This window comes from Rattus norvegicus, chromosome 1, assembly GCF_021556685.1.
Source record: "Rattus norvegicus strain SHRSP/BbbUtx chromosome 1, alternate assembly SHRSP_T2T, whole genome shotgun sequence".
NCBI lineage: Eukaryota > Metazoa > Chordata > Mammalia > Rodentia > Muridae > Rattus > Rattus norvegicus.
Window position 1 is genome coordinate 250,106,965 of NC_141534.1, and position 26,259 is coordinate 250,133,223.

Sequence of the window (26,259 nt, forward strand, 5' to 3'; positions counted from 1 at the left end):
TGAGAATGGTGCCCCCTTTGGGGGAATTAGACTAAGGGTTGAAAGAGCTGAAGGGTCTTCAAACCCATAAGTACAGCAATGCCAACCAACCAGCAATTCCAGGGATTAAACGACCATCCATATACTGATCCAGGGCTCTGACTGAATAAGTAGCAAAGAATAGCTTTGTTGTGGCACCAGTGGAAGGGGAAGCCCTTGGTCCTGCCAAGGGTGGACTCCTGGTTCAGGGGAATGTTGGGGGGGTTATAAGGGGTGGTTGATTGGGGAAACATCCTTATGGTGGAGAGAGAATGGGAGGGTGATTATGGACAGGAAACCGGGAAAGGGAATAACATTTGAAATGTAAATGAAGAAATATGTCTAATAAAAAAGATAGATATGACTGATTTTTATATAAAAGTTTAGATTTGTGATTATGATTTTACAGGATTACTTTTAAAGATAAATAGTATTGTAATACTTCTTTCTTTATAACAGCAAATTGCTGCCTTCCAGTAAGAGAAAAAACCGTGAGAAACTCTCTTGCTTGCTTACATTTTGTTAAACTATAGATGTTGCTTGTTTATGAATGCATATGATTTTTTAAGATTAATTTGATCTTTACATGCGCTATGTAATATTATATTTCCTAAAGTTAGGAGAAAACATACTGTTTCTTCATAATCATTCACCAGAAGAAAACTAACATGTAATCACATTATAATTATATACTGCTTGAAAGATTTTGCTGGGATATATGAGCTGTAGAAGAAAGAATAAACTAAGATAGGGTGTGGCTAGAACATTGTTTCTCTCATGCATCAACTATGTGTATGTGAATGGTTTGGCTGGGACATTGCCTCTCACAGCCATCAGCTGTAAGTGTGTGTGTAGAGTTTGTGCAAATGGGACTTGGAACATTGTTCCTTCCATCCACCAGTTGTGTGTATGTATGTATGTATGTATGTATGTATGTATGTATGTATGTATGTATGTGTGTGTCTATGTATGTATGTATATATGTATGTATGTAATACTTGGACTTTGCATGCTGAAGCTTTTTTCTAACCATTCAATAGGTGAATATTTATTTGTCTGTCTGATCATCTGTATGCATGTGTGTATGTTTGTATGTATATATGCAAGCATATTTGTGTGTATGAAGTTGGACTCTGCTTTTTGATTTGTCCATTCTGTCTGTGAGTGTGTGTGTGTGTGTGTGTGTGTGTGTGTGTGTATGTGTGTGTGTGTATGAACTTTCTCTTTCATCCTCTTTCTCTCTGACCCCAAGGAGTTAAAAGAGTTCATAGGGTTTTTTTTTTGTTGTTGTTGTTGTTTGGCTGTTTTTTTGGGGGGCGGAGGACTGGCAATATAGAGTGCCAGACCCAGTCAATTAAGTTCCCTTCCTTCAGCAAATATGTCTGCTGAGCAACTTCTCTAATCTGCCTTTAGCAGCAGCCCCTGTAGGTATCTGGATCAACCCTTGTCAGTGACTTTAAGCACTGACCTCCAATGGTTCAGTTTACCCACCATGTGGATGACAAAGACAGTCACTAGCAATTAACAACTTATGAAACCAATAAGTGGGCTTATCATTACAGAGGTTAATTTTCCTCACCCCATCAGTCATATATAGCTCTCTGTCTAAGGGTAGCGTCTGAGCTTTTTATCTTCCCACATTAACACTCCTAATGATTCAGTCATTTTTCTAATTATTTTTGCAGCCATGTCCAGGACAAGTTTTCACAATAGATTTCATGCTATTCTTGTTCTTACAATGTTTCTGCCTCCTCTTCTGCATGTTCCCTGATCTACAAATGGAGAAGTTGAGACTTAGATGTGTTGGTTGAAGTTGATATCCCTACAATCTGTTGATATCTGCATTGTATCCAATTGTGCCTTTCTGTGATGGTCCCACATATGCTCTAAGAAGAGATATCTTTTATAAGGTGTGGCAGCTATACTTTTAGAGGAATTTGACACTTCCTCTTCCAGAAGCTAATAATTGCAAATAATCCCTTCACTATGTACAGCACATCATGCCCAGCTACCGTTTTAGGATATGTTATGACTTTGGCTTGCACAGGTCTTGCTCATCCTATTATATTTGCTGTGACTTCATATGTGCAGCTGTCCTGCTGTGCCCAGAAGACATTTTTTCCTTGTGGTTATCCACCACCTTTCTGTTCCCTATTTCTCAATGGTCCCTGAATCTTTCAAGGAAGGAGGATAATACATAAGTTATATTTAGGACTGAACATTTTGAAGTCTCTTATTCTTTGCTCTGTGTTCTCTTGTTGTCTCTGTGTTGGTCATCATCTACTATAAACAGAAGCTTCTCTGACAGTGGTTAAGAAATGTCATGTATGTGTGGCATTCTTCTAGAGTACAATTGACATATTATAGACAGCCATACTTTTAAAGAAAGTCAAATAATTCTGTCTTAAGAACTAAGAAGTGCCAGTAATTCTTGACTATTGGTGGAACTTTGGAGCCATCTCACCTCTCCATCCTTTATGATCTAGTCGTATTCATTCCAGAGATTCAGGGACATTTTAATTAATAAAAATCAAGAAATATAATCAATTTAATTATTTCTTCTTTTATATACTCAGAATTCTGACGTATGTTCTAATAAAATACATATGACATCCCAGATCTTTAAAAATGCATAGAGAAGCTGTGGAAATATTTTCAAACTAAATCATTTTTTAAATTAAATCTCAACTATTTCAACTAACTCTGCTGCCTGCCATTTCTACACAAGTTAACTCTTTGTGAGTGTTTGTCTGAAAAAAGATTTTTCTTTTCCTACTACAGTGGATGGTACTACTCAACAAGTTTCTGAAGGAAAAATTTGATTAGCCATTTGATTTCTAATGATTTTTAAGTTAGTCTTCCAAATAAAGAGAAAGGAAAGAACGAAAAATCAAATTTAACCTGTGGGTAGCATGTATACACTCTTGAAAATTCCCAAATGTTTATCTTCCACTCCTTTTTGGTAAATTAAAACATTACTTGACAATATAGAATATAATTATGTTTTAAAAGTCCAGTATACTAACAGCAATTGTAAGGATTTTATTTTATTTAAATGTTCATTAATTTATTCAGAAAAGTGGTAATTTAATGATCCCTATGTGAAGTCTTCAGACTTAAATTAAGGATCACCTGGAAAATAAAGACTACTGATCATTTGATCAAAAAAATTCTCTATAGAAAGGACATCAGAAGAAACTTCCCTGAGAGATGGCTTATCACCTAGGAGAGTATGTTTCTCCAGAGGAGCAGCAATGGGTTCCCAGCAACTATATAAGGTAGCTCCATGACATATGACATGCTTTCCAGATCTCCCTAAGTATAAACACACACACACACACACACACACACAACACAACACACACACAGACACACACACACAACACAACACAACGCTTCTGTGATGTATTCACAGAACTAAAAAAAAGAATTTTCTTATGAATTTTGAACCTGTAATATTATTGACATCAATGTGATGCATAATTTTAAGCATTATATTTACACAGAAATTTGATGATGATGATTTTTGAAAATGTTTACAAAAGTATAAATCTCGTTTTCCCCCAGACATTTTGTGTAGAGTGTGATTGAACATGCTTGTTATTTAGTTCTCTTGTAAAAAAGATCAATACTAATAGTATATATAGTGAGGGTTTCATAAAGATCCTTATTGTAGTGTACCATGTGCTTTGAACATGCTCACATACCATCACCTTTCTGGAAATTCTATTTCAGTTTTTCCTATTCCTTCCTTCTCCAGAATTGTTACTTAAATATTTGTGTTTATTTTTAGTTTCTTTATATAAATGCTTACCTACAAATATAGGAGTGCACCACTAACATGCTTGGTGGTCACAGAAGTAAGGAAAGTGTGTCTGGTGATCCCCCTAACTATGCAGTTTTGAAACCAATTCTCCATTCTTTCCAATGTCTTTCTGAGGGTTCTCGGGTATCTATATGCGATCCTTTCTGTTTATCTCTCAGAATCCTGTCTACAGCTGAGATAAAGACCTAGTACTGACACTTCTCTTTTCCATAACTTGGGTACCATTAGCTAAAAATGTCTACCTATGGACTGTCTTATCTTCTAGCACCTTGTGTTGTTGAGTTCCTTTGTGAAATTTCTTAATCTTTGCCCTAAGCACCCTGAAACTTTGGCCTATGGTACAAAATTGTGAATGCAAGACATGGCACTCAGCAAAATATATCGCTTTCAGGTGACAAAATGAATATAGAAGTCTCTATCAATTCTTTCATGTTTTTCCCCTCCTAGAATATGTACGGTAAAATTTTATATTTAATTTAGTCATATCAACAAATCCACAGAGAACTGGCTGTTCTTGGAGTTGCACCATCTTCTTGTATAGCAAGGAGCAGTTCTCATCATGGTTTTTCCTCTCATACGGAAACCACCTGTAGTGTGGTCCTCTCCTCCTTTTTTGGATCAATAGTTGCTTTTTTGATTTATTGATTGTGGATACACAACTTCCAGGTATACACTTTTCTATTTCCTTCTGAGTATCAAATAGCCTATACGCAGTGAAGTAAGATAAAATTCTGCTCTGAATCTCTGAATACATGAAAATTTTATTATAACGTTTTTGTTTCCTTTCAGTACAGAAGAGAGTTAAAACTGCTGAATTGGTATAATAGATTTTCCTTAAGAGTTTTAAACCTGTAAGATCATATACTTCAATATGATGCAAAATTGTAAGCACTATATCAGCACAGAAATTTGATGATATTGGAAAATATTTACAAACCTATAAATTTTGCTTCTCCCTAGAAAAATCACCTCAGGTTTAAGATCAAAGAGATATGTGAATTTTATATATAATAAATGCTTAGCTATTAGGAAAATTGTAGGCAAGATATGATTTAAAACTCCTAAAGAATATTTACCTTTTAACAGAAACAGCGTGTCTTATTTGTCTATTTTAATGGTATTTTTCTAATTTTTTCTAAATCTTCAGGCTCACCCTGTGACCCCTCCTTGATCCTGAACTGTGCTCCATGCAATGTCATCTGCTCCATTACTTTCCAGAATCATTTTGATTATAAAGATAAGGAAATGCTTACGTTCATGGAAAAAGTGAATGAGAATCTCAAGATTATGAGCTCCCCATGGATGCAGGTGATGTCAATATTTTTTTAACTTGTGAGAACACAAATGATACTTTACTGGCACAGATCTAATTCAATATTTCCCAAAAAGTGATGTGATAAGACACCTTGGTTCTGACCAATGTATTATGTAAAGAATATTCATTGATCTTCCCATGAATGTACAGAGAACTGTTGGTATAAAGCACAACATTTAATACACTTAAAGTGTGCCCAAAAAATCACAGGACATTATTCAATGCAACATTCTTGTTGTCTTTAAACTACTAAGCAATACTCATCATATTTCTGGGCAGAAATACCTTAGTTTAGAATCAATATTCTCGTAAGGAGAAAGAATATCAGTGGCAATGAAATCTGCCTTGAAAGCATGTTTATTTTCAATGCTTTGATTTTTGAGCCACAATCCTAGTGATGAGGTGACAGGTAGAAATAGAATATGAATAGTTCAATGCTGTGTAGACCACAAATGTCCTTACACGGTTGTCATAGCTCGAATTAGCATCTCCTGAATTCTGCATAATAACTTTGTGGTCATAGAGAATCTTGTAAGTGGTATGATGTACATTTGCATTCAAGGCTCTTAGGAACCCCAACCACTTCTGAATATTCACTCTTTGCTGAGACTGGTTTTAGGAAGTTAAATATACCTTTTGTTCTGTAAATCAAGTCACTTAACACTTCCCTTCTGCTATCATCTGAATACTATAAATGGCAATAATTAACATATCATATTTCAAACTCAATAATGTGGAAACTTATGATCTTTGATCAATTGGTCAGGAATTTTTCACCCAATTCTTTCTATACTCAGAGGGCATTACATTATTCCATGCCTGAAATGAAATACATTTCTTTATGTTAGACACCATTTTTATTCATGTCTGCATTCATAAACCCATGCTGGACATTGTATATATTTTAGATATGTGCATTTCTTCAAATCTATCCATTGAAAAGGATTCTTTGGCAAATGTATAATGAATATCATTTTGTATGTGTGTAGTAAATTAGCACAGAGGGTGCTTTTCTTTATCTTAGCTAGTTGCCCAACAATGACACAGATAGATCAAGACAGTTTCCAAGTTAAAACATAATATCTAGCATTAAAATTATATTGTAATTCTCTAATCAAATCTGTCTGTCTACCAGCAAAATCCCAAACCATTTGAATTTTTGGATTGGTTTGACTATCTGGAATTCAAATGTATATTGCTTTTTATGTCTGTCTAGATCCCTTCCTCATGCTGAATCCTCTCTTCCTTTCTCTTCCTTATCCCCTGGCTGGTAAAAGTCCTGCCCTATACTTTCTATTGCCTAGTTATTTCCAGCTTTTATGGACAAGTCAGAGAATAAATGATGAACCTTGTTTACACAAACCTCATACAAGAGTTGCTTAACATAAGCAGTATAACGCTGTCTCAGATGGAAACAAGAGAGTAGGATAGGGTAATCAGCATTTGAGTGATAGAAGGATACATTTTACACAGTACACAATATATTATGCCTATAGTCAGGGACTGAATAGATGCATCAGTGCTTAAGGTTGTGTGTTACCTTCCAAAGGATCTGAGTCCAATCTTCAGTACCCATGCCAGGTGGTTCACAACCACTAGTTTCAGAGGCTCTAATACATCTGGCCTTCAAAGGCACCCATCCATATATCATACACTTGCATGTGTATGTATAGACACACACAGATACACAAGCACAAACAATGACACACAGGCACACAAATACATACACATATTCACACACATACACGCACACATAAATAAAATTAAAGCAACACATATTAACAAAATAAATTATTGGTCTGGTTTTATAGGTCTGCAATAGTTTTCCTTCACTCATTGACTATTTTCCTGGAACTCATCACAAAATAGCAAAAAATATTAATTATATGAAAAGCTATTTGTTGAAGAAAATAGAAGAACACCAGGAATCATTGGATGTTACAAACCCTCGTGATTTTGTTGATTATTACCTGATTAAACAAAAACAGGTAAAATGTTAATATAAGATTATTTTATTTTTCAAACATTTTCTGGTTTGTTGAACATTGAAACGTTTGTCAGAGATGTTTGACGTCAGTATACTTTGAAAAAGATTTCTGTATATGTTATATGTTAGAATGTAGCATACAGATACTTGTGATATTAAGGGAATTTGTTAATCAGAGCACATTAACTCCACTGCAGTTGTGGAGAAAACAAGCCAAAGGGCAGATAAGATTGGAAAAATGTAAAAAAAGTGTGGATGCTACAGTCCTACTCAGTAGGGGAAGAGAATAATCTCTGGGAAGTAGAGGGAGACAGGTATCTGGGAGGGAGAGAGGAGGGTGAGGGGAAAGTGAGGGCAGTTCAGATAAGGGAGGAGATTGGGAAGAAGTACAAAGAATCAAAATTTGAAGGTAAATGTGTAGAAATGGGGGAGGGGGAACTGGGGAGTAGCCACTTGAAAGTCCCAGATGCCAGGGACACAAGAGGTTTCCAGGACCCTACAGGTAGGACATTAGGCAAAATACCCAACAAAGGGGAGATAGAACCTATAGAGACCATATCCAGTGGATAAGTATGGCCCCAGGTTGAGGGATGGGACCACCCACCCACCTCAAAAATATTAATCCAGAATTCCTCCTGTCAAAAGGAAATGAAGGGACAAAGGGTGGAGCAGAAACTGAAGGAAAGGCCATCCAGAGACTGCCCTACCTAGGGATCCATCCCATCGGCTGACACCAAACCCAGACACTATTGCTGATGCCAAGAAGTGTTTCCTGAGAGAAGCCTGTTATAGCTGTCCCCTGAGAGGCTCTACAAGAACCAGACAAATACAGATGCAGATGTATACAGTCAAATATTAGACTACACATAGGGACCCAAATGGAGAAGTTAGGGCAAGGACTATAGGAGCTGAAGGGGTTTGCAACCTTATAAGAACAACAAGAATATCAACCAAACAACCCCACTAAGAGTTCCCAAGGACTAAAACACCAACCAAAGAGTATACAGGGGGTACCTATGACTCCAGATATGTAGCAGAAGATTGATTGATTTATCTGGCATCACTGGGAGGGTAACCTCTTGGCCCTCTAGAGGCCTGATGATTCTTGGTGATGGAATGCTAGGGTGCTGAGGCAGGAGTAGGTGGGCAGGTGGAGGAGCACCCTTATGGAAGAAGGGAGGTGGGAGGAGTGGATATGGGGCTTATGGAGGGGAAACAGAGAAGGGGGATAACATTTGCAATGTAGATAGGTAGAATAACAATAAAATGAAAAAAATTCTAATCAAGTAAAAAGCAACCAACTGTCATGGAAGTATGCATATTGGCACCATAAATGCACATATTGTGTGGCTAGATTTCCTGCATGTCTAGCGGATTAAACTTTATCTAGCTATATTGTTTATTTTATAATGATAGGTATAGAAGCTAATTTCTGAACGACTGAATGGTATATGAAAAGGCATGTTGTGGGAAGAGTTAGTGTATCAAAGAGCAAGACTTTGAGTATAACCTCAAGTTAATATTCACCAGAAGTGATTGAAGAGTGGTATCTGTTGCTTATCCTGGTAGCATGGACTGTGCTCGCACCATACAGTTTGCGCAAAAGACGTTTCTCAACTGAATTTTCTTCAGACTCTGTATAAATGTGTTGACAATAGATTTTTGGGGTTGTTTGTGCACATCGATTCTGCTCCACTGATCTTAACTTTCTTTTGCTAGTCCACCACCATGATTTCTTCACTCCTGTAATTGTATAGCAGTACTTACTATCCAAGTGTTTAATGTCTTTGATTTTGCTGTAATTTGATTTCTCTTGAATGACTATTTTGTCTCATCTGTGTCCTTTAAATTTGTATTCTTGTAAGATTATAATTCAGAAAGTCAGATCAGGATGTTTAATTGGTACCTCAGGGCAATAACCCTGTTTCTTTTATTTTATGGTGGTATTTTATGTGCCTACAAAACACTGCAAGTGCCAGTTTCTGCTGTTTGGAGAGCATCTTATCACTATGTAACCACTTATGAAAACCCCTGATGTCCTGTGATGTCTTGTAGATTTTATTTTATTTCTTATTTTGTTATTTTGCGTTTAGGTTCTTCTAAGTGTCTCTTGGCAGTAACTTCTGTGGCACAGTTCAGATTCCCCTGGGACAACTCTCAGCAGCAGTCTTCTCTTCTACTCTCTGATCCTACTCTTTTGTCTCTTGGTCTATTCTCCTGTTTAGTCTGCAATCTTCTATTTTTTATTTTTATTTTACTGGGTTTTTAATTTACATTTCAAATGTTATTCCTTTTCCTGGTTTCAGAGATATAAGCCCCCAATAGTATTCCCCTGCCCTTCTTCTATGAGAGTGCTCCCCTCCCCATCCACTCCCTCCCTTCATGCAAGCCCCCACCACCCCATGATATTTCCCTACACCGGGGGTCAAGGGCTTGGCAGGATCAAGGGCTTCTCCTTCCACTGGTGCCCAACAAGGGCATTCTCTGCTAAATATGCAGCTGGAGCCATGGGTCAATCCGAATATGTTCTTTGGGTAGTGGTTTAGTCCCTGGAAATTCTAGTTGGTTAGCAGTGTTGTTCTTCTGGGGTTGCAAGTCCCTTCACCTCTTTCAATCCTTTCTCTAATTCTTCCAACGGGGGACCTATTCTCAGTTCAAAGGTTTACTGCTAGAATTTGCCTCTGTATTTGCCATGCACTTACTGTATCTCTCTGGAGACATCTATATCCAGTTCCTGTCAGCATGCACTTCTTAGCTTCATCAATCTTTTCTAGTTTTGGTGGCTGTATATATATGGGCCACCAAACTTTGATTCCATATCCCCTCCTATGAATATTTTTGTTCCTCCTTTTAAGGAGTGAAATATCCCTACTTTGGTAACCATTCTTCTTGAGCTTCATATGGCCTGTGGATTGTATCTTGGATAATTTGAGCTTTTGGGCTAATATCCACTTACATAATGTGCATTTTTTTTGGTTGCGTTACCTCACTCAGGATGATATTTTCAAGTTTAATCCATTGGCGGGTGAATTACTTGAAGTCATTGTTTTTGATAGCTGAACAGTACTCCATTTTGTAGATGTACCACGTTTTCTGTATCTATTCTTCTGTTTAACGGCATCTGGGTTCTTTCCAGCTTCTGGCTATTATAAATAAGGCTGCTATGAACATAATGGAACATGTGTTTGTGAATTGGTTTGGAATTTTGATGAGAATTGCATTGAATCTGTAGATTGCTTTTGTCAAAAGGGCCATTTTTACTATACTAATTCTGCAAATCCATGAGCATGGGAGGTCCTTCCATCTTCTGAGATCTTCTTCAATTTCTTTCTTCAGAGACTTGAAGGTCTTCTCATACAGATCTTTCATTTCCTCGGTTGGAGTCCCTCTGAGGTATTATGGTATTTGGGACTATTGTGAAGGGTGTCAATTCCCTAATTTCTTTCTCAGTCTGTTTATTCTTTGAGTAGAAGAAGGGTCCTGATTTGTTTGATTTAATGTTATACCTACCCACTTTGTTTTTCAGGATTAGTAGTTCTCTGGTGGAACTTTTGAGGTAGCTTAAGTATACTACCATATCATCTGCAAATAGTGATATTTTGACTTCTTTCTTTCCTATTTTTCATCCCTTTGACCTCATTTCGTTGATGTTCCTTGAATTCCTGAACTTCCCAGGTCTTTTATCATGAAGGGGTGTTGAATTTTGACAAATGCTTTCTCAGCATCTAATGAGATGATCATGTGATTTTTATCTTTGAGTTTGTTTATGTGGGGGATTACGTTGATGCATTTCCATATATTGAACTATCCCTGCATCCCTTAGATGAAGCCTACTAGATTGTGATGAATGATAGTTTTGATGTTTTCTTGGATTCGTTTTGCAAGAATTTTATTGAGTATTTTTGTGTCAATAATCATAAGGAAAATTGTCTGAAGTTCTCTTTCTTTGTTGGGTCTTTGTGTGATTTAGGCATAAATATAACTGTGCCTTCATAGAAAGAATTTGATAGTGTTCAGTCTGTTTCTATTTTCTGTAATAGTTTTGACAGTATTGGTATTAGGTCTTCTACGAGGTCTAATAGATGTGTGCACTGAACCCATCTGGTTCTGGTCCCTTTTTGGTTGGGAGACTTTTGATAATTGCTTTTATTTCTTTAGGAGTTATGGGGGTTATTTAGGTAGTTTATCTGTTCCTAATTTAACTTTGGTAGCTGGTATCTGTCTAGAAAATTGTCCATTTCAGTCAAATTTTCCAGTTTTGTTGAATATAGGCTTTTGTAGTAGGATCTGATGGTTTTTTGGATTTCCTCCAATTCTGTTGTTTTTGTCTCCCTTTACATTTCTGATTTTGTTAATTTCGATATGCTATCTTTGCCTTCTGGTTAGTCTGGCTAAGGGTTTATCTATCTTGTTGATTTTCTCAAAGAATCAGCTCCTGGTTTTCTTGATTCTTTGTATAGTCCTTGTTTTCTGTTTGATTTCAGCCCTGAATTTGAGTATTTCCTGTCTTCCTGGGTGTATTTGCTTCTTTTTGTCGTAGAATTTTTGGTGTGCTTTCATTGTGTCTCATAAGTTTGGGTATGTTGTGCCTTCATTTTTATTAAATTCTAAAAAGTCTTTAATTTCTTTCTTTATCTCTTCCTTGACCATGTTATCATTGACTAGAGAGTTGTTCAACTGCCATGTACATGTGGGCTTTCTCTTGTCTTGTTGTTATTGAAGACCAGCCTTAGTCCATGGTGATCTCATAGGATGCATGGGATTATTTCTACCTTCTTGTATTTGTTAAAGACTGTTTTGTGGCCAATTATATGGTCAATTTCGGAGAAGGTACCATGATATGCTGAGAAAGTGGTATATCCGTTTTTTTTTTTTAGGATGAAATGTTCTATAAATATCTGTTAATTCCATTTGGTTAATAACTTCTGTTAGTTTCTCTGTGTCACTGTTTAATTCTGTTTCCATGATTCCTCCATTGATGAGAGTGGTGTGTTGAAATCTTCTAGTATTATTGTGTGAAGCATAATGTGTGATTTCTTTTATGGATGTAGGTAATCTTGAATTTGGAGCATAAATATATAGGATTGAGAGTTCATCTTGGTGGATTTTTCCATTGAGGAATCTGAAGTGTCCTTCCTTAACTTTTTTGATATCTCTTGTTTGAAAGTTGATTTTATTTGATATTAGAATGGCTATTCCAGCCTATTTCTTCAAACAATTTTTATTGGAATTTTACCTCTTACTCTGAGGTATTGTCTGTCTTTGACTCTGAGATGTATTTCTTTTATGTAGCAAAATGCTGTGTCTTGTCTGTTAGTCTATATCTTTTTGTTGGGGAATTGAGTCCATTGATGTTACAAGATATTAAGGAATAGTGATTGTTGCTTCCTGTTATTTTGTTGTTAGAGGAAAAATTATTTTTGTGTGTCTCTCTTATTTCAGTTTCATTGCAAGATTAATTTCTTATATTTTCTAGGGTGCAGTTTTCCTCCTTGTATTGGGGTTTTATGTCTATTATCTTTTTGTAGGGCTGGATGTATAGAAAGATATTGTGTAAATCTATTTTTGTCATGGAATGCTTTTGTTTTTCCACCTACATTAATTGAGAGTTTTGCTGGATATATTAGCCTAGCATGGCATCTCTGTTTTCTTATGGTCTGTATGACATCTGCCTAGGATTTTCTTGCTTTCATAGCCTCTGGCGAGAAGTCTGAAATAATTCTTATAGGTTTGCCTCTATATGTTACTTGACCTTTTTCCCCTACTCCTTTTAATATTATTTCTTTGCTTTGTGCATTTTGTGTTTAAATATTATGTGATGGGAGAAATTTCTCTTTTGTTTCAATCTATTTGGAGTTCTGTAGGCTTCTGGTATTTTTATTGGCATCTCATTCTTTAGGTTAGGGATGTTTTCTTCTATAATTTTGATGAAGATATTTACTGTCCCTTTAATTTGGGAGTCTTCACTCTCTTCTATACCTATTATTCTTAGGTTTGATGCTTTCATTGTGTCCTGGATTTCCTGGATGTTTTGGGATAGGAACATTTTGCATTTTACATTATCTTTGATTTTCTTGCCAATGTTTTCTATAGTATTTTCTGCCCCTGAGATTCTCTCCTTTCTCTCTTGTATTCTATTGGTGATGCTTGCACCTATGACTCCTGATCTCTTCCCTAGATTTTCTATCTCCAGTGATGTCTCCCTTTGTGCTTTTTTATTGTTCTTATTTCCATTTTTTTAACCCTGGATGGTTTGTTCAATTCCTTCACCCGTTTGGTTGTGCTTTCCTGAAATTCTTTAAGGTATTTTTGTGTTTCCTCTTTAATTCCTTCTACTTATTATTCGTCTTGCCCTGCATTTCTTTAAGGGAATTCTTTATGTCCTTCTTAAAGTTCTTTATTATCATCATAAAATTTAGTTTTAAATCTAAGTCTTGCTTTTCTGGTATGGTTGGATATCCACAACTTGCTTTGTTTGGAGTACTGTGCTCTGAAGATGCCTGGTAGTCTTAGATTCTGTTGCTTAATCTCCTTTGCTTGCCTCTCACCATCATTTTGTCCCTGGTGTTAGCTTGACTTGCTGTCTCTGACAGTGGCTTGACCTCCCTGTTGGCCTGTGTGTCAGCACTCCTGTAGACCTGTTTTCTTTCATCCTGATCTGGGAACATAGAGCTCTGCTCTCCATTGTATAAGTGCTCCTCATGACTGGCTTTCTACTCTCCATGCAGGCAGAATCCAAAAAGGTCCTGCCTCTGACTGCTCCCAGGTTCCTGTGCCCAGTGGGCACAGATGGCACTAGGCAATTTCCTCTTGGGTCAGAAATGTGGGCAGAAAGTAGTTGTTTCCTCTGATTTCTCAGGAGTGTCCACACTTCTGAGGACCCTGCTCTCTTACCTAGGGAATTTGGGTGCAGTGAACTGTGTGAACTGTTAAGTTCAGTTCCTGGCACAGGCAGAAACCTCTGTTCCTGCTGCTGACTGTGCCTATATTCTTGTATCTAGAAGTACCATGCAGTTTCCTCTGAGTCCAGGTATGTGAACAGAAGTGTGCAGAAGTGGAGGTCTGTTCTGAGGTCTCAGGATTATCTGTGCTTCTGGGGTTTCAGTTGTGGCATCGGTTCAGTTCAGTTCTGGGAACAGTCAGAAACTAGAAGTGCACTGTTCCAGAGTACCTCTGCCTTTGTGTGTCCTGAGTTTACCAGGCAGGTTGCTTGGAGCAAAAAGATGGTCTTACCTCTACTCTTCGGTGTTTAGGCAATCTTGGGAACAGGCAGAAACCTGAAGGGTCCTGCCCCTGACTGCTTCTAGGTCCCTTTGCCCGGAGGTCACTGATGGCACTAGGTGATTTCCTCTTGGGTCAGGTGTGTGGGCAGAAAGTGGTTGTCTCCTCTGAGTTCTCAGGAGTGTCTACACTCTGAGGGCCCACTTTCGCCCCCACAGGATTTGGGTTCAGGGATCTGTGGGACATGTTCAGTTTTCTAGTGTCCAATATTACTAGTCAACTTTCAGCCTCTGTTATGTTTTTGTAACCTCTCCCATTCCCAGAATTCCAAGAGGCAACTGACACTAAAGGTCATAGTATGAAGCAGTTCTAGAGAATAATAATTCGAAAAGAGTTAGTTGACTAGCCATCTGTCATCCATTAAAGGGATAACTTTGCAAAATAAAGCACCTTCTATTTCCTGTCATTTGTTTTAGCTACTGATTATGCAGTTTTGAAGCTGCTTTTCCATTTTTCCCAATGTCCTTTCCAGGGTTCTTAGGTGTTTGATGTGGTCTTTCTGTTGACCTTTCAGTATCCTATCCACAACTGAGATAAAAACCTAGCAGTGATGCTTTTCTTTTCTGTAACATGGATTCTGCTTCCTGAACCTTTTATATGTAGAGACTATCTGATATTCTATAATCTTCTATTCTGGAGTTCCTTGCTGCAGTGTTTTAGTCTGTGCCCACACCTTTGTGAACTTTTGGGTTGTCTCAACTTGGTAATTCAAGATGTAGTATTCAGAAGAGTCTTTTTAAAGTCCAGTTCACAGTCCTATTGTTGCTCAGCATTGTGGATGGCTCTGTACTGCAGGAGATCAAAACCCTGCTCATAGGTCTTTCAGAAATATATGGTAAATGTTTCTCATTCAGGCTTTTCCTACTTGCAGAAGAAAGCAGTGACTTGATAGGCTCTGTTCTTTCCTCTTTTGGGATCAGTGGTCTAGGTTTCCAGAATATCTCCCATGCTTAACTCTGAGATTTATTAGTTTTTTAGTATTCATAGTTTCTTTTTGAAAAAATATAAACAAGTCCATGTCCTTAAGACAAAACATTCTCTGATGTTAACACATTCTTATAGTCCACAGGATGATTTAATTCCAGTTTTTTCTATAACCCCATGTATTTCAGCTGCTGTCCTTTTTTGTATGGCGTATAAACTTTAATTTTCTAGTTCTGCGAGATGAAACATGTCCACCTGCCAGTTTTCATTTGTTTTGGTACTCTTAAAGTTGATTCCAGCAGGAAGTGGAGTTGGGTTATACAAAGGGCCAGTAGAACATTTTATTGTAATTACCTCAGTTTGTTTCCAGGAGATAGAAAAGTTTTTCTTTAAACATTTACTGTTAACTTGAGATTAAATGTGATATTTTGGGGTTACCAATATATTTCCTACTAACAATTGATCAGCGTTTTCATTTCTTTTGTCAAAGTATTTTGCAAGCTTGTATATATGAGATAGAAGATGGTTAATATGATGTATAGTTTCCATTTATGATTGCTTATTGCATTTGCTTAAATAACAAGGATAATTCTGAATTATCTATTAAAATTCATCTGTTTCTATATTTAAAATAACTCGACATATTTAGAATCAGTAATTATATTCAGAGTTTCAGGAAAATCTAATAATTCAATGATAATTACATAACACTCTGATTTTTGAAGTGAATTATATGGGCCTTCTATCAGTTTCTGACTTATAACTAGGCATTCCCAAATTTTTGCATCAGAATAGATTATAGGTGGTTAAAGAATTGATGTTCCTTTTCCAAAACACAGAATTCAATTAGTGCTTTTTATAAGCTAAAGATGCTTGCTTTTAAGATATTGTTGTTAATTTCCCCCAAATAGTTTCTATAAGCTCTTTGACAATTTTTAGTGATTACACAAAACATAGAATATTTTTACTTTGTGTACCAAGAAAATCTTTTCTAAAATACTTTCTCTTATATAATTGAAAACTCAGTTCTTGTTGTGTTCTGTTTGGATAAACTGCAAAGTATATGGTTGTTTTGGATGTTATTTTTCTGTAATTTCCCAAGGAGTATGTTCCATTTCACCCTTAATTTTAGGGACTGTATTTGGTATCGAGAGAATATTAATATGAGTTCCCCAGCGCTGTACTGAAAGTCATCACTATAAGTCCAGGACTTTGTCAGTCATATAAGGTTTTAACTTTCCTATTTAACCTTCTAGTCCCACACGTGTAAGGTATCACAAGTTTGTTTTATGTGAGGTGACTTTTCAATACCTAGATATTTTTTTGAAGTGGCCATTATGAAACCAAAGGTTTGTGTGAAATAATAGTTACATTGGCTTCTGTATGCAATACATCTTCTATTTCAATATCATTCACTTGTGACTTTATTATTGGACTCTGGTGATTAATAACTGCAAGAATTCATGTTTTCCTGTAATTCCAAACTCTTCTGATCTTTCAACTGGAACAGCTTTATCATTAACATAGAAAAATAATAACAGCTGAGCAATGTCATCATCTATGTTAATTGCATATTTTCTTTATTTTTTTTAAACTCCAGAATTTATCCCCTCCCAGTCCATCCTCAGATTGTTTCACATACCAAATGTCCTCCCCTCCACTCCACAAGGATGTCTTCATTCCCCCACCCCAACATCCTGCTCCTCCCTGGGGCCTCCAATCCTTGAGCGTTAGGTGCATCTTTCCTGACTGAATATGGTCCTGGCAGTCCTCCACTTTACATGTGTTGGGGGCCTCATATCAACTGGTGTATGCTGCCTGGTTGGTGGGCTAGTGTCTGAGAGATCTTGGGGTGTCTAGGATAGTACACTTTCGAACCAATAGCATTTGTATTCTTTTTTTTTTCTGTTCATCCTTGAACATTTTCTATGATTTTAGTGGTGTAATAACTTTTCCACATTCTTAATTCCAATTATTGAATTTTAGGTTCTCTACCAACACCTTGATTCTGATTAGATATGATTATGTTTGCCACTGGGATCAATCTTTGTAAAAAGAAAACAAAAAACAGTGAAATCTTATCCTAAGCCTTATATAAATTTTGTAAAAAAGTTAGAAATGTTTTTTATCTGGATTCTCAAATTTGTTCCAAGTTCTTAAAACTTCTAAATAACATAGTTCTGTGATTGCATCTTCAAATTATACCTGTTCTTGTATATTAGCATAATAACCTTCAGTAATATACTGATCCCTCACTACATTATTAATTTCCTTAGTTCTATTGAGTTGTGCCACATTTTTGGCTTCTTCTCTTAACCATGACAACCACTGCAATTCAGGGCCAGCATCTAGTACAGCTGTTACCAATCCCATCAGTCTTGGGGTATTCTATTTTGAGTAGCCCAATTATTTAGAGTTTGTTTCACATGGTATGAGTCCACACCATTAGACATCATTGCCTCTTTTGATTTATCTATCTATCTATCTATCTATCTATCTATCTATCTATCTATCTATCTACCTCAATCAATTTATTTTAATAATCCATATTTTATTCCTCTCCCAATCTACCCCATAGAATTCCACATCCCATATCTCCTACCCACCCACCCTTCACTCCCCCTTGCTATGTTTCCACAAGGATGTCCCTACTTCACCCACCCCACCAGACCTTTAAACATCCTGGGGCCTCCAGTCTCTTGAGGGTTTGCCTGCAAAAACTCAGGATTTCCTCATTCTTTTTTTTTCTTTTTTTCGGAGCTGGGGACCGAACCCAGGGCCTTGCGTTTACTAAGGATTTCCTCATTCTTAATAGCTGAGTAGTACTTCATTGTGTAAATGAACCACATTTTCTGTATTCATTGTTCTGTCATGAGACATCTGGATTGTTGCCAGTTTCTGGCTATCACAAATAAGGCCACTAAAACAGAGTGGAACATGTGTCCCTATGTCATAGTGGTGCATATTTGGGGTATATTCCAAAGTGGGGTATTTCTGAGTCTTTAGGTCTATTTCCAATTTTTTGAGGAAACATTAAATTGATTTCCAGAGTTGTACCAGTTTGCAATTCCACTAGCAATGGAAGAGTGTTCCTCTTTTTCCACATCCTTGCCAACATGTGTTGTCACCTGAGGTTTTGATCTTAGCCATTCTGACTGGTGTGATGTGGAATCTCAGGGTTGTTTTGATTTGCATTTCTCTGACCATTAAGGACTTTGAACATTTCTTTAGGTGCTTCTCAGTCATTCGAGATTCCTCTATTTTATATTATCCATTGATGACAGTTGGGTGTTGAAATCACTTACTATTATCATGTGAGGTGCTATGTGTGCTTTGAGCTTAGGTAAGGTTTCTTTTATGAATGTAGGTGCCCTTCCATTTGGAACATAGATATTTAGGATTGAGAGTTCATCTTGGTGGATTTTTTCTTTGATGAATATGAAGTTTCCTTCTTATCTTCTTGAATGACTTTTGGTTGAAAGTCAATTTTATTTGATATTAGAATGAAACTCCTGCTTGTTTCTTTGGGCCATTTGATTGAAAAGGTGTTTTCTAGCCATTTACTCTGAGGTAGTGTCTGTCTTTGTCTCTGAGATGTGTTTCTTGCATGCAGCAACATCCTGGGTCCTACTTACCTGTCCAGTCTGTTAGTCTATGTCTTTTTATTAGGGAATTGAGTCCGTTGATGTTGAGAGATATTAAGGAATAGGGATTGTCACTTCCTGTTATTTTCATTGTTAGAGGTGGAATTATGTTTGTTTATTTTTCTTTTGGTTTCATTGCAAGTAAATTATATACTTGCTTTCTGTACAGTGTAATTTCTCTCCTTGTGTTGGAGTTTTCCATACATTATCCTTTGTAGACCTGGATTTGTAGAAAGATATTGCACAAATTTGGTTTTGTCATGGAATATCTTAATTTCTGCATTTATGTTAATTGAGAGTTTTGCTGGATACAGTAACTTGGGCTGGCATTTGTGTTCTCTTAGGGTCTGTGTTATATCTGTCCAGAATCTTCTGGATTTCATAGTCTCTGGTGAAAAGTCTGGTATAATTTTTGTAGTTCCGCCTTTATATGTCACTTTGACAATTTTTACTGCTTTTAATATTCTCTCTTTGTTTTGTGCATTTGGTGTTTTAACTATTATGTGATTAGAAGAAATTCTCTTCTGGTCTAATCTATTTGGAGTTGTGTAGGCTTCTTGTATATTTATGGGCATATCTTTCTTTAGGTTAGGAAAATTTTCCTCTATTATTTTGTTGAATATATTTACTGGCCCTTTGAGTTGGGAGTCTTCACTTTCTTCTATACCTACTATCCTTAGGTTTGCTCTTTGCATTGTGTCCTGGATTTCCTGTATGCTTTGGGCTAGGACCTTTTTGTGTTTTACATTATCTTTGACAGTTGTGTCGATATTTTCTATGGTACTTTCTGCCCCTGAAATTCTCTCTTCTATCTCTTGTATTCTGTTGGTGATGCTTGTATCTATGACTCCTTGTATCTTCCTTAGGTATTATAAATTCAGAGTTGCCTCCCTTTGTGCTTTCTTTATTGTTTCTATTTCCATTTTCAATTTGTTTACCTGTTTACTTGTGTTTTCCTGTAACTCTCTATCTATTTATACATATATATATATATATATCATAATCGAAAGGATATGTTTATTTCTCCTCTACTCTATATTCTAGGGTCTTTGTTACCATCACCATAAAACTTTAAAAACTATATAAGGTTTAGTATAAAGTAACCTTGTAAATGAATAAATATATCATGTGAAAAATTATACCCAAAATCTATTCAACTCGGTGAATTTCTATTCAGTTGGAATAGCCATTGAACTATGTACTTTCTCTTGAATTTTAAAACCTCAATATCAACTATTCAACTGTACAAATTGTACAAACATTCAAATGTACAACTGTAGATTCACTGTAATAAGTTGTGTTGGTAAGTAATTTACTAGATTTCCGCATCAAATTATTTATAGGCAAACAACATCGAACAATCAGAATATTCACATGAAAATCTGACATGCAGTATCATGGATCTCATTGGTGCAGGGACAGAGACAATGAGCACAACATTGAGATATGCTCTCCTGCTTCTGATGAAGTACCCACATGTCACAGGTATGTCACAGGTAAGGGCACAGGTGGTGAACAAAAGTGGAACAATACTGGAAAGATGATACCAGGATTCAGCATGTTGTTTTAGTTAGAGCAGTCTCAGTTCTTCACTTTTTGTGCTACTGACTATGATGAATAGCATGACTGAGATGAATGGATTCTGGCTGTAGGAAAAGCAATCAACTGCTGGTCAGTATCTGGGTTCCCTGGGTAGAATATATTGCCTGACAGAAACATATCTTTCTTTTTTATTTTATTTTATTATTTTTACACTTTGGATTTTATTCCCCTCCCAGTACACTCTCTAACTATTCCACATCACAGACTTCATCCCCATACCCCTCATCCCTAATCTCTAGGAGAATGTCTGACCCTGACACCTCACCCCATCAGACCTCTAAACTCTTTGGAGCCTCCAGTCTCTTTAGAGTTAAGTACATCTTCCCTGACTGAAGCCAGAGTATTCTTCTGTATGTATGTTGAGGGGCTCATATCAGCTGCTGTATCTCCCTAGTTGGTGATCCAGTGTCTGAGAGATCTTGAGGTTCTAGGTTAAATTGAGACTGTTGTTCCTCCTACAGGATTTCCCTCCCCCTCAGATACCTCCGGATTTCTCTAATTCAAGCAAAGGGGTCAGCAGTGTCTATTTCTCAGTTGGGTGCAAATATGTACAGTTGACTCATTCAGCTGCTTGGCCTTTCGGAGGGCAGCCACAATGGTCCAATTTTTTGTCAGAGTTCTATACTTTAGTAATGGTATCAGGTCTTGGGGCCTCCACTTGAGATGGGTCCCACTTTGGGACTGTCATTGGCCCTTCTTTTCCTCAGGTTTTTCTCCATTTCCATCCTTACAGTTCTTTCAGACAGGAAGACTAATGGTTTGGGTTTTTGACTGTGAGATAGCAACCTCATCCCTCACTTGATGCCCTGCCTTTCTGCTGGAGGTGGGCTCTACAAGTTCCCTCTCCCCACTGTAGGGCATTTCATCTAGTTCTCCCAATTTGAGTCCTGAGAGTTTCTCACCTCCCAGGTCTCTGATACATTCTATAGGGTACACCCAACCTCCAACATCCCGAGGTTGCCTGTTTCCATTCTTTCTGCTGGCCCTAAGGGCTTCAATTCCCCACCCAATACCAGATCATGTTACCTTCTCCAGCCATCCCATTCCCTTTCTCTCCCAGTACCCTCCTACCCTTCCCCCTTATGGTTGCTTTCTTCAACCTATCAAGTAGTACAGAGGTGTTGTTACTTGGGACTTTTAGTTTGTTGACCTTTATGACTTCTGGGGACTGTATCATGGGTAGTTGGTACTTTTTTGGCTAATATCCACTTATTAGTAAGTACATAACATTCATGTCCTTTTGTAACTAGAAGATACATATTCTTTCATTCTTAAAATTCTTTAAATTTTCTTTAAAATCTCTGTAAGTCAGCTAAAATCTTATGGTCTCATGTCCTTATTTTGATGAATTTAATTTTAGCATAGAAAAAAGAAAACTTACTTCACTGAAGCATAACCTGAAAGTCAAGAACTTATTATGATTGAGATAATGTACCCACTGACAAGAAATCAAAATATTTAGATTATCTAGTGACGTGTTTCTATTCATGCAGAATATTTAGATAATCACACCACACTGTTAGTCCACTTACTTAACCTTCTGTTGAACAATGGTGTTTTTCACCTCTACCAATGATGTTTTCTTTTACAGTGTACTTTAAATCAGATCGAGTGCTTCACCATAAATGAAACACACCTTCACTTCTTTGCCTAACATTTCCTACTCCAAAAAGTACAAATTTAATATTTTTAATGTATGAGAAGATAACAATAAGGCTTCTCAAATTTACTAAAACAAAATATGATGTTTAAGAAAAAAAGAACAAGATTATATTGAAATTTAAATGTTATAAGGACACACATGCATTAATCAAAACATGTTAAGGATGTATATCTACAAACCAGAAAAGACTAGTACTGTTCAACAGTCATAAAAGTTTAAGTAGAAAACAAGGTTATACAGACCATGCTCATCTTGCTAAAAATGCCTTCCTACTCGAATCATCAGAGGACTTACCTTCCAGATTCACTGAATTCTTAAATAAGGGTATAGGGTTGTCTAAGAGGTCTTTTTCCTGAGACATCAGTTGTTAACAGGGAATGAGCAATGAATAGGTATGAAAGGGGAGACGGGCAACATTTGATTCCTGAATTCTCCTTCTATCTGTGCCTCTTCCCTGATTTGTTCCATGAATGTAAGCTTTAGGCTCAATCCTCTAGACACAGAGTGTTAATACTGTTCCATATTTTACTATCCTAGTAGAAAAGACTTTCCAAGTATTCATCAGAATGGATTAAAAACATCCACCAAAGACACAGGTTCATAGTTTCATGAGTCTTCTCTTTATGTGGACTCATGAATAGAAGTGTGAAACCCTTCAGGGAGATCCCTGAGTCAAATGTAAACTATTCTCTTAGAGACTACATCAGAATTTTCAAGAGAAATGGATTTCTGGTAAGTTTATAAATTAAAATCCAAATGAGACCTCTGTTTGCTTCCCCCATTTTTCAGGTCTACTTGAATCTGTGAGATTGTTTTTTATTCTATGATCTAAAGCAAAGTCACAGGAATTCATGGAGTCCAGGAGTCTGAATAACTAATCAAAGAGAATGAGGGTTTCAATGAGGTTCCTGGGTCCCAGGTTTGCTAAGTCCCAAAGTCAGTATTTATATTATTGGTGCTGCAGGTGTGAATGAAAAAGGAGATGAAAGGAAACATTCTGTAGCCTAAAGCTCCCATTACTCGAGTATAATTACCAGCATCTTAAAAAAAATCTATCTCAATATTAAGTATAATTCTTTATCAAGGAATGCAAATTTACAAATAAAAATGTATCCAATTATCAAAATGTGCTAATGAAAGGTAATCACAATTTATTTTCATGACAATGAAAGGTCTTTATTATCATGAATAATATTTTGTGATTAAAATTACTCTAACAATGGATATTGGTTTAACAAAGAATTATAATTTAATCTGCTGTTTTTTTTCTGTTAATTGAAAATTATTTTTTCTCACCTACTATATCATAATTATGGTTTCTCCTCCTTCTTCTCAACCCTATTTTTCCTCACCTTCCACAACCTGCAGATCTACTTCCTTTCTGCCTCTAATTAGAATACAATCAGGCAGCTAAGAGCCAGGACAGTTTCACAGCCCTCACACACAAACTTGCCCTCAGACAACTGGTCCATCAGTAGCACTATCCCTTCTAAATCCTTAGCCGACAGGTGAGACTCTACTACCTTCCGCATTGTCTATCCAAGGAGAGATCCAACAGAATGCACAGTGCTGAGGAGCCACAGTGCAGTCTGGGAATGGACCCTTCTAGTCTCCATCTGTGCCAGAGCTGGGTTTTTCCCCACAGCATTATGGACAATAAAACTGTACACAGAGAGCTGGTCTGCAAGGAGCACTCTCCCTACTAAACCCACAGCCCACAGGAGATATCACACTTTCTCCCCACTGACTATCTAAGGAAACATATTCTGGGAGCACATGGGCACAGGAGATGTAGCACAGCCTAGGACAGGACCCTTCCAGTCTCCATCTAAGCCCAGAGCAGGGGTTGCCCCATAGCTCTCTGACCCAAAACATGCCCACAGACAGCTGGTCTTTCAGGAACTCTCTCACTCCAAAGATCACAGGCTCAAAGGCTCACAGATCCACAGGACAGAGAAGCTCCAGTCAATGACCGCAAGTCCAACTAACATAAGAGATAACCAGATAGCGAGAGGCAAGCACAGGAATCTTAGCAACAGAAATTTCTAAAGCTCAAAACATTTATTACACTGCACACGATAATAGTAGGAGACTTCAACATACCACTTTCATCAATGGACAGATCATGGAAACAGAAAATAAATGTAGACACAGTGAAAATAACAGAAACTTGGAACCAAATGGATCTATAGAACATTTCATCCTAAAACAAAAGAATATACCTTCTTCTCAATACCTCATCATACCTTCTCTGAAATTGACTATATATTTGGTCACAAAACAGGCCTTAATAGATACAAGGATATTGACATAATCCCATGCATTCTATCAGGTCACCATGGACTGAGGCTGGTCTTTAATAACAACAAAAACTTGAGAAAGCCCACATACACGTGGAGGCTGAATATTGCTCTTCTCAATGACAACATGGTCAAGGAAGAAATAAAGAAATTAAAGTTTTTTTAGAATGTAATGAAAATGAAGACACAACATACCAAAACTTATGGGAAACAGTGAAAGCTGTTCTAAGAGGAAAACACATAGCTCTGAGTGCCTGCAAAAAGAAACAGGAGAGAGCATACATCAGCAGCTGGACAACATACCTAAAAGCTCTAGAATAAAAAGAAGCAAATACATCCAAGAAGAGTACAAGGCAAGAAATAATCAAAACCATACAAAGAAAGAGAACTTCAGACCAATTTCCCTCATATATCGATACAAAAATACTCAATAAAATTTTCACAAACTGAATCCAAGAATACATCAAACTGATCATTCACCATGATCATGTAGAAGTCATCCCAGGGATGCAATGATGATTTAGTAGATGGAAATCCATCAACATAATCCACTAGTAAAGAAACTTAAAGGAAAGCTGACATGATATCCACAGATGCTGAGAAAGCTTTTGAAAATACTCAATACACAGAAAAACACACTTGGTATGCACTCATTGATAAGTGGATATTAGCCAAAAGGCCCGAATTACCCATGATGCAATCTACAGACCACAGAAAGTTCAAGAAGAAGGATGATCAAAGTGCAGATATTCACACTCCTTCTTAAAAGGGGAAAAATATTCATAGGAGAGGATATGGAATTATAGTTTAGAGCAGTGACTCAAGGAATGGCCAATCAGAGTCTGACACACATGTGGCCCTTATATATACAGCCACCGAAACTAGATAAGATTGATGAAGCTAAAAAATGCATGCTGAAAGGGACTGTATATAGTTCTCTCCTGAGAGACATATCCAGAGCACGTCCAATACAGAGGTCAATGCTAGCTGCAGACCACCGAACTGAGAATAGGACCCCCTTGGTGGGGGGATTAGAGGAAGTATTAAAACAGTTGAAGGAGTTTGCAACCCCATAAAAACAACAATGCCAACCAGCCAGAGGTTACGTGAACTAAACCACTACCAAAAGACTACACATGGACTGACCCAGGGCTCCAACTGTATATGTAGCAGAAGATAGCCTTGTTGGGGCCCAGTGGAAGGGAAAGCCCTTGTGCAGGGGAATACCCATATGGGGGAGAGGTAGAGGAGGGAATGGGGGCTTATGGACAGTAAACCCGGAAAGGGACTAACATTTGAAATGTAAGTAAAGAAATATATAATAAAAAATTCAAAAAAAGAAAAGTAAAGAAATATATAATAAAAAATTTTAAAAAAAGGAAAAATAGTAGCTTATTTGAATTTCCGGGTTTGGATTATATAGTGATACTTTTATTTTTTTATTTTCTTTCCATTTTTGATGTATTTATTCTTTGACCATCTCACACATACATATAATGAATTCCCATTGTTCTCTCCTCCATTATCCTTTGTCACATCACCACTCACCCCACTGAAAACCCTTCTACCCAGAACGCTCCCCAAAAAGCCACTACTTTAATGTCTTCTTTGTCTATTCAACCCACACATTTCTTTCTCTTTTTTTTAAACATTTTTTGACATTCCTTTATGTACATTTCAAATGTTATTCCCTTTCCTG

The 26,259-nt window shown here is 37.0% G+C and overlaps 1 protein-coding gene across 4 annotated transcripts in view; it reads left to right on the plus strand.

The window, feature by feature from the left end:
* LOC134484003 (cytochrome P450 2C7-like) overlaps nucleotides 1–26,259 on the plus strand; it is a 56,071-nt gene that overhangs the window by 13,461 nt on the left and 16,351 nt on the right. The window contains exons 4-7 of one of the 4 annotated variants that reach the window (XM_087609368.1): nucleotides 4,992–5,152; nucleotides 6,971–7,147; nucleotides 20,339–20,480; nucleotides 24,593–25,945. In XM_087609368.1, coding sequence (XP_087465494.1) covers nucleotides 4,992–5,152; nucleotides 6,971–7,147; nucleotides 20,339–20,480; nucleotides 24,593–24,726 — 614 coding nt within the window. In that variant the 3' untranslated portion in view covers nucleotides 24,727–25,945. Of the gene's footprint in view, nucleotides 1–4,991; nucleotides 5,153–6,970; nucleotides 7,148–20,338; nucleotides 20,492–24,592; nucleotides 25,946–26,259 lie in introns of those variants that run through there. The other 3 variants (XM_087609378.1, XR_015653289.1, XM_087609356.1) reach the window with 3 other exon arrangements.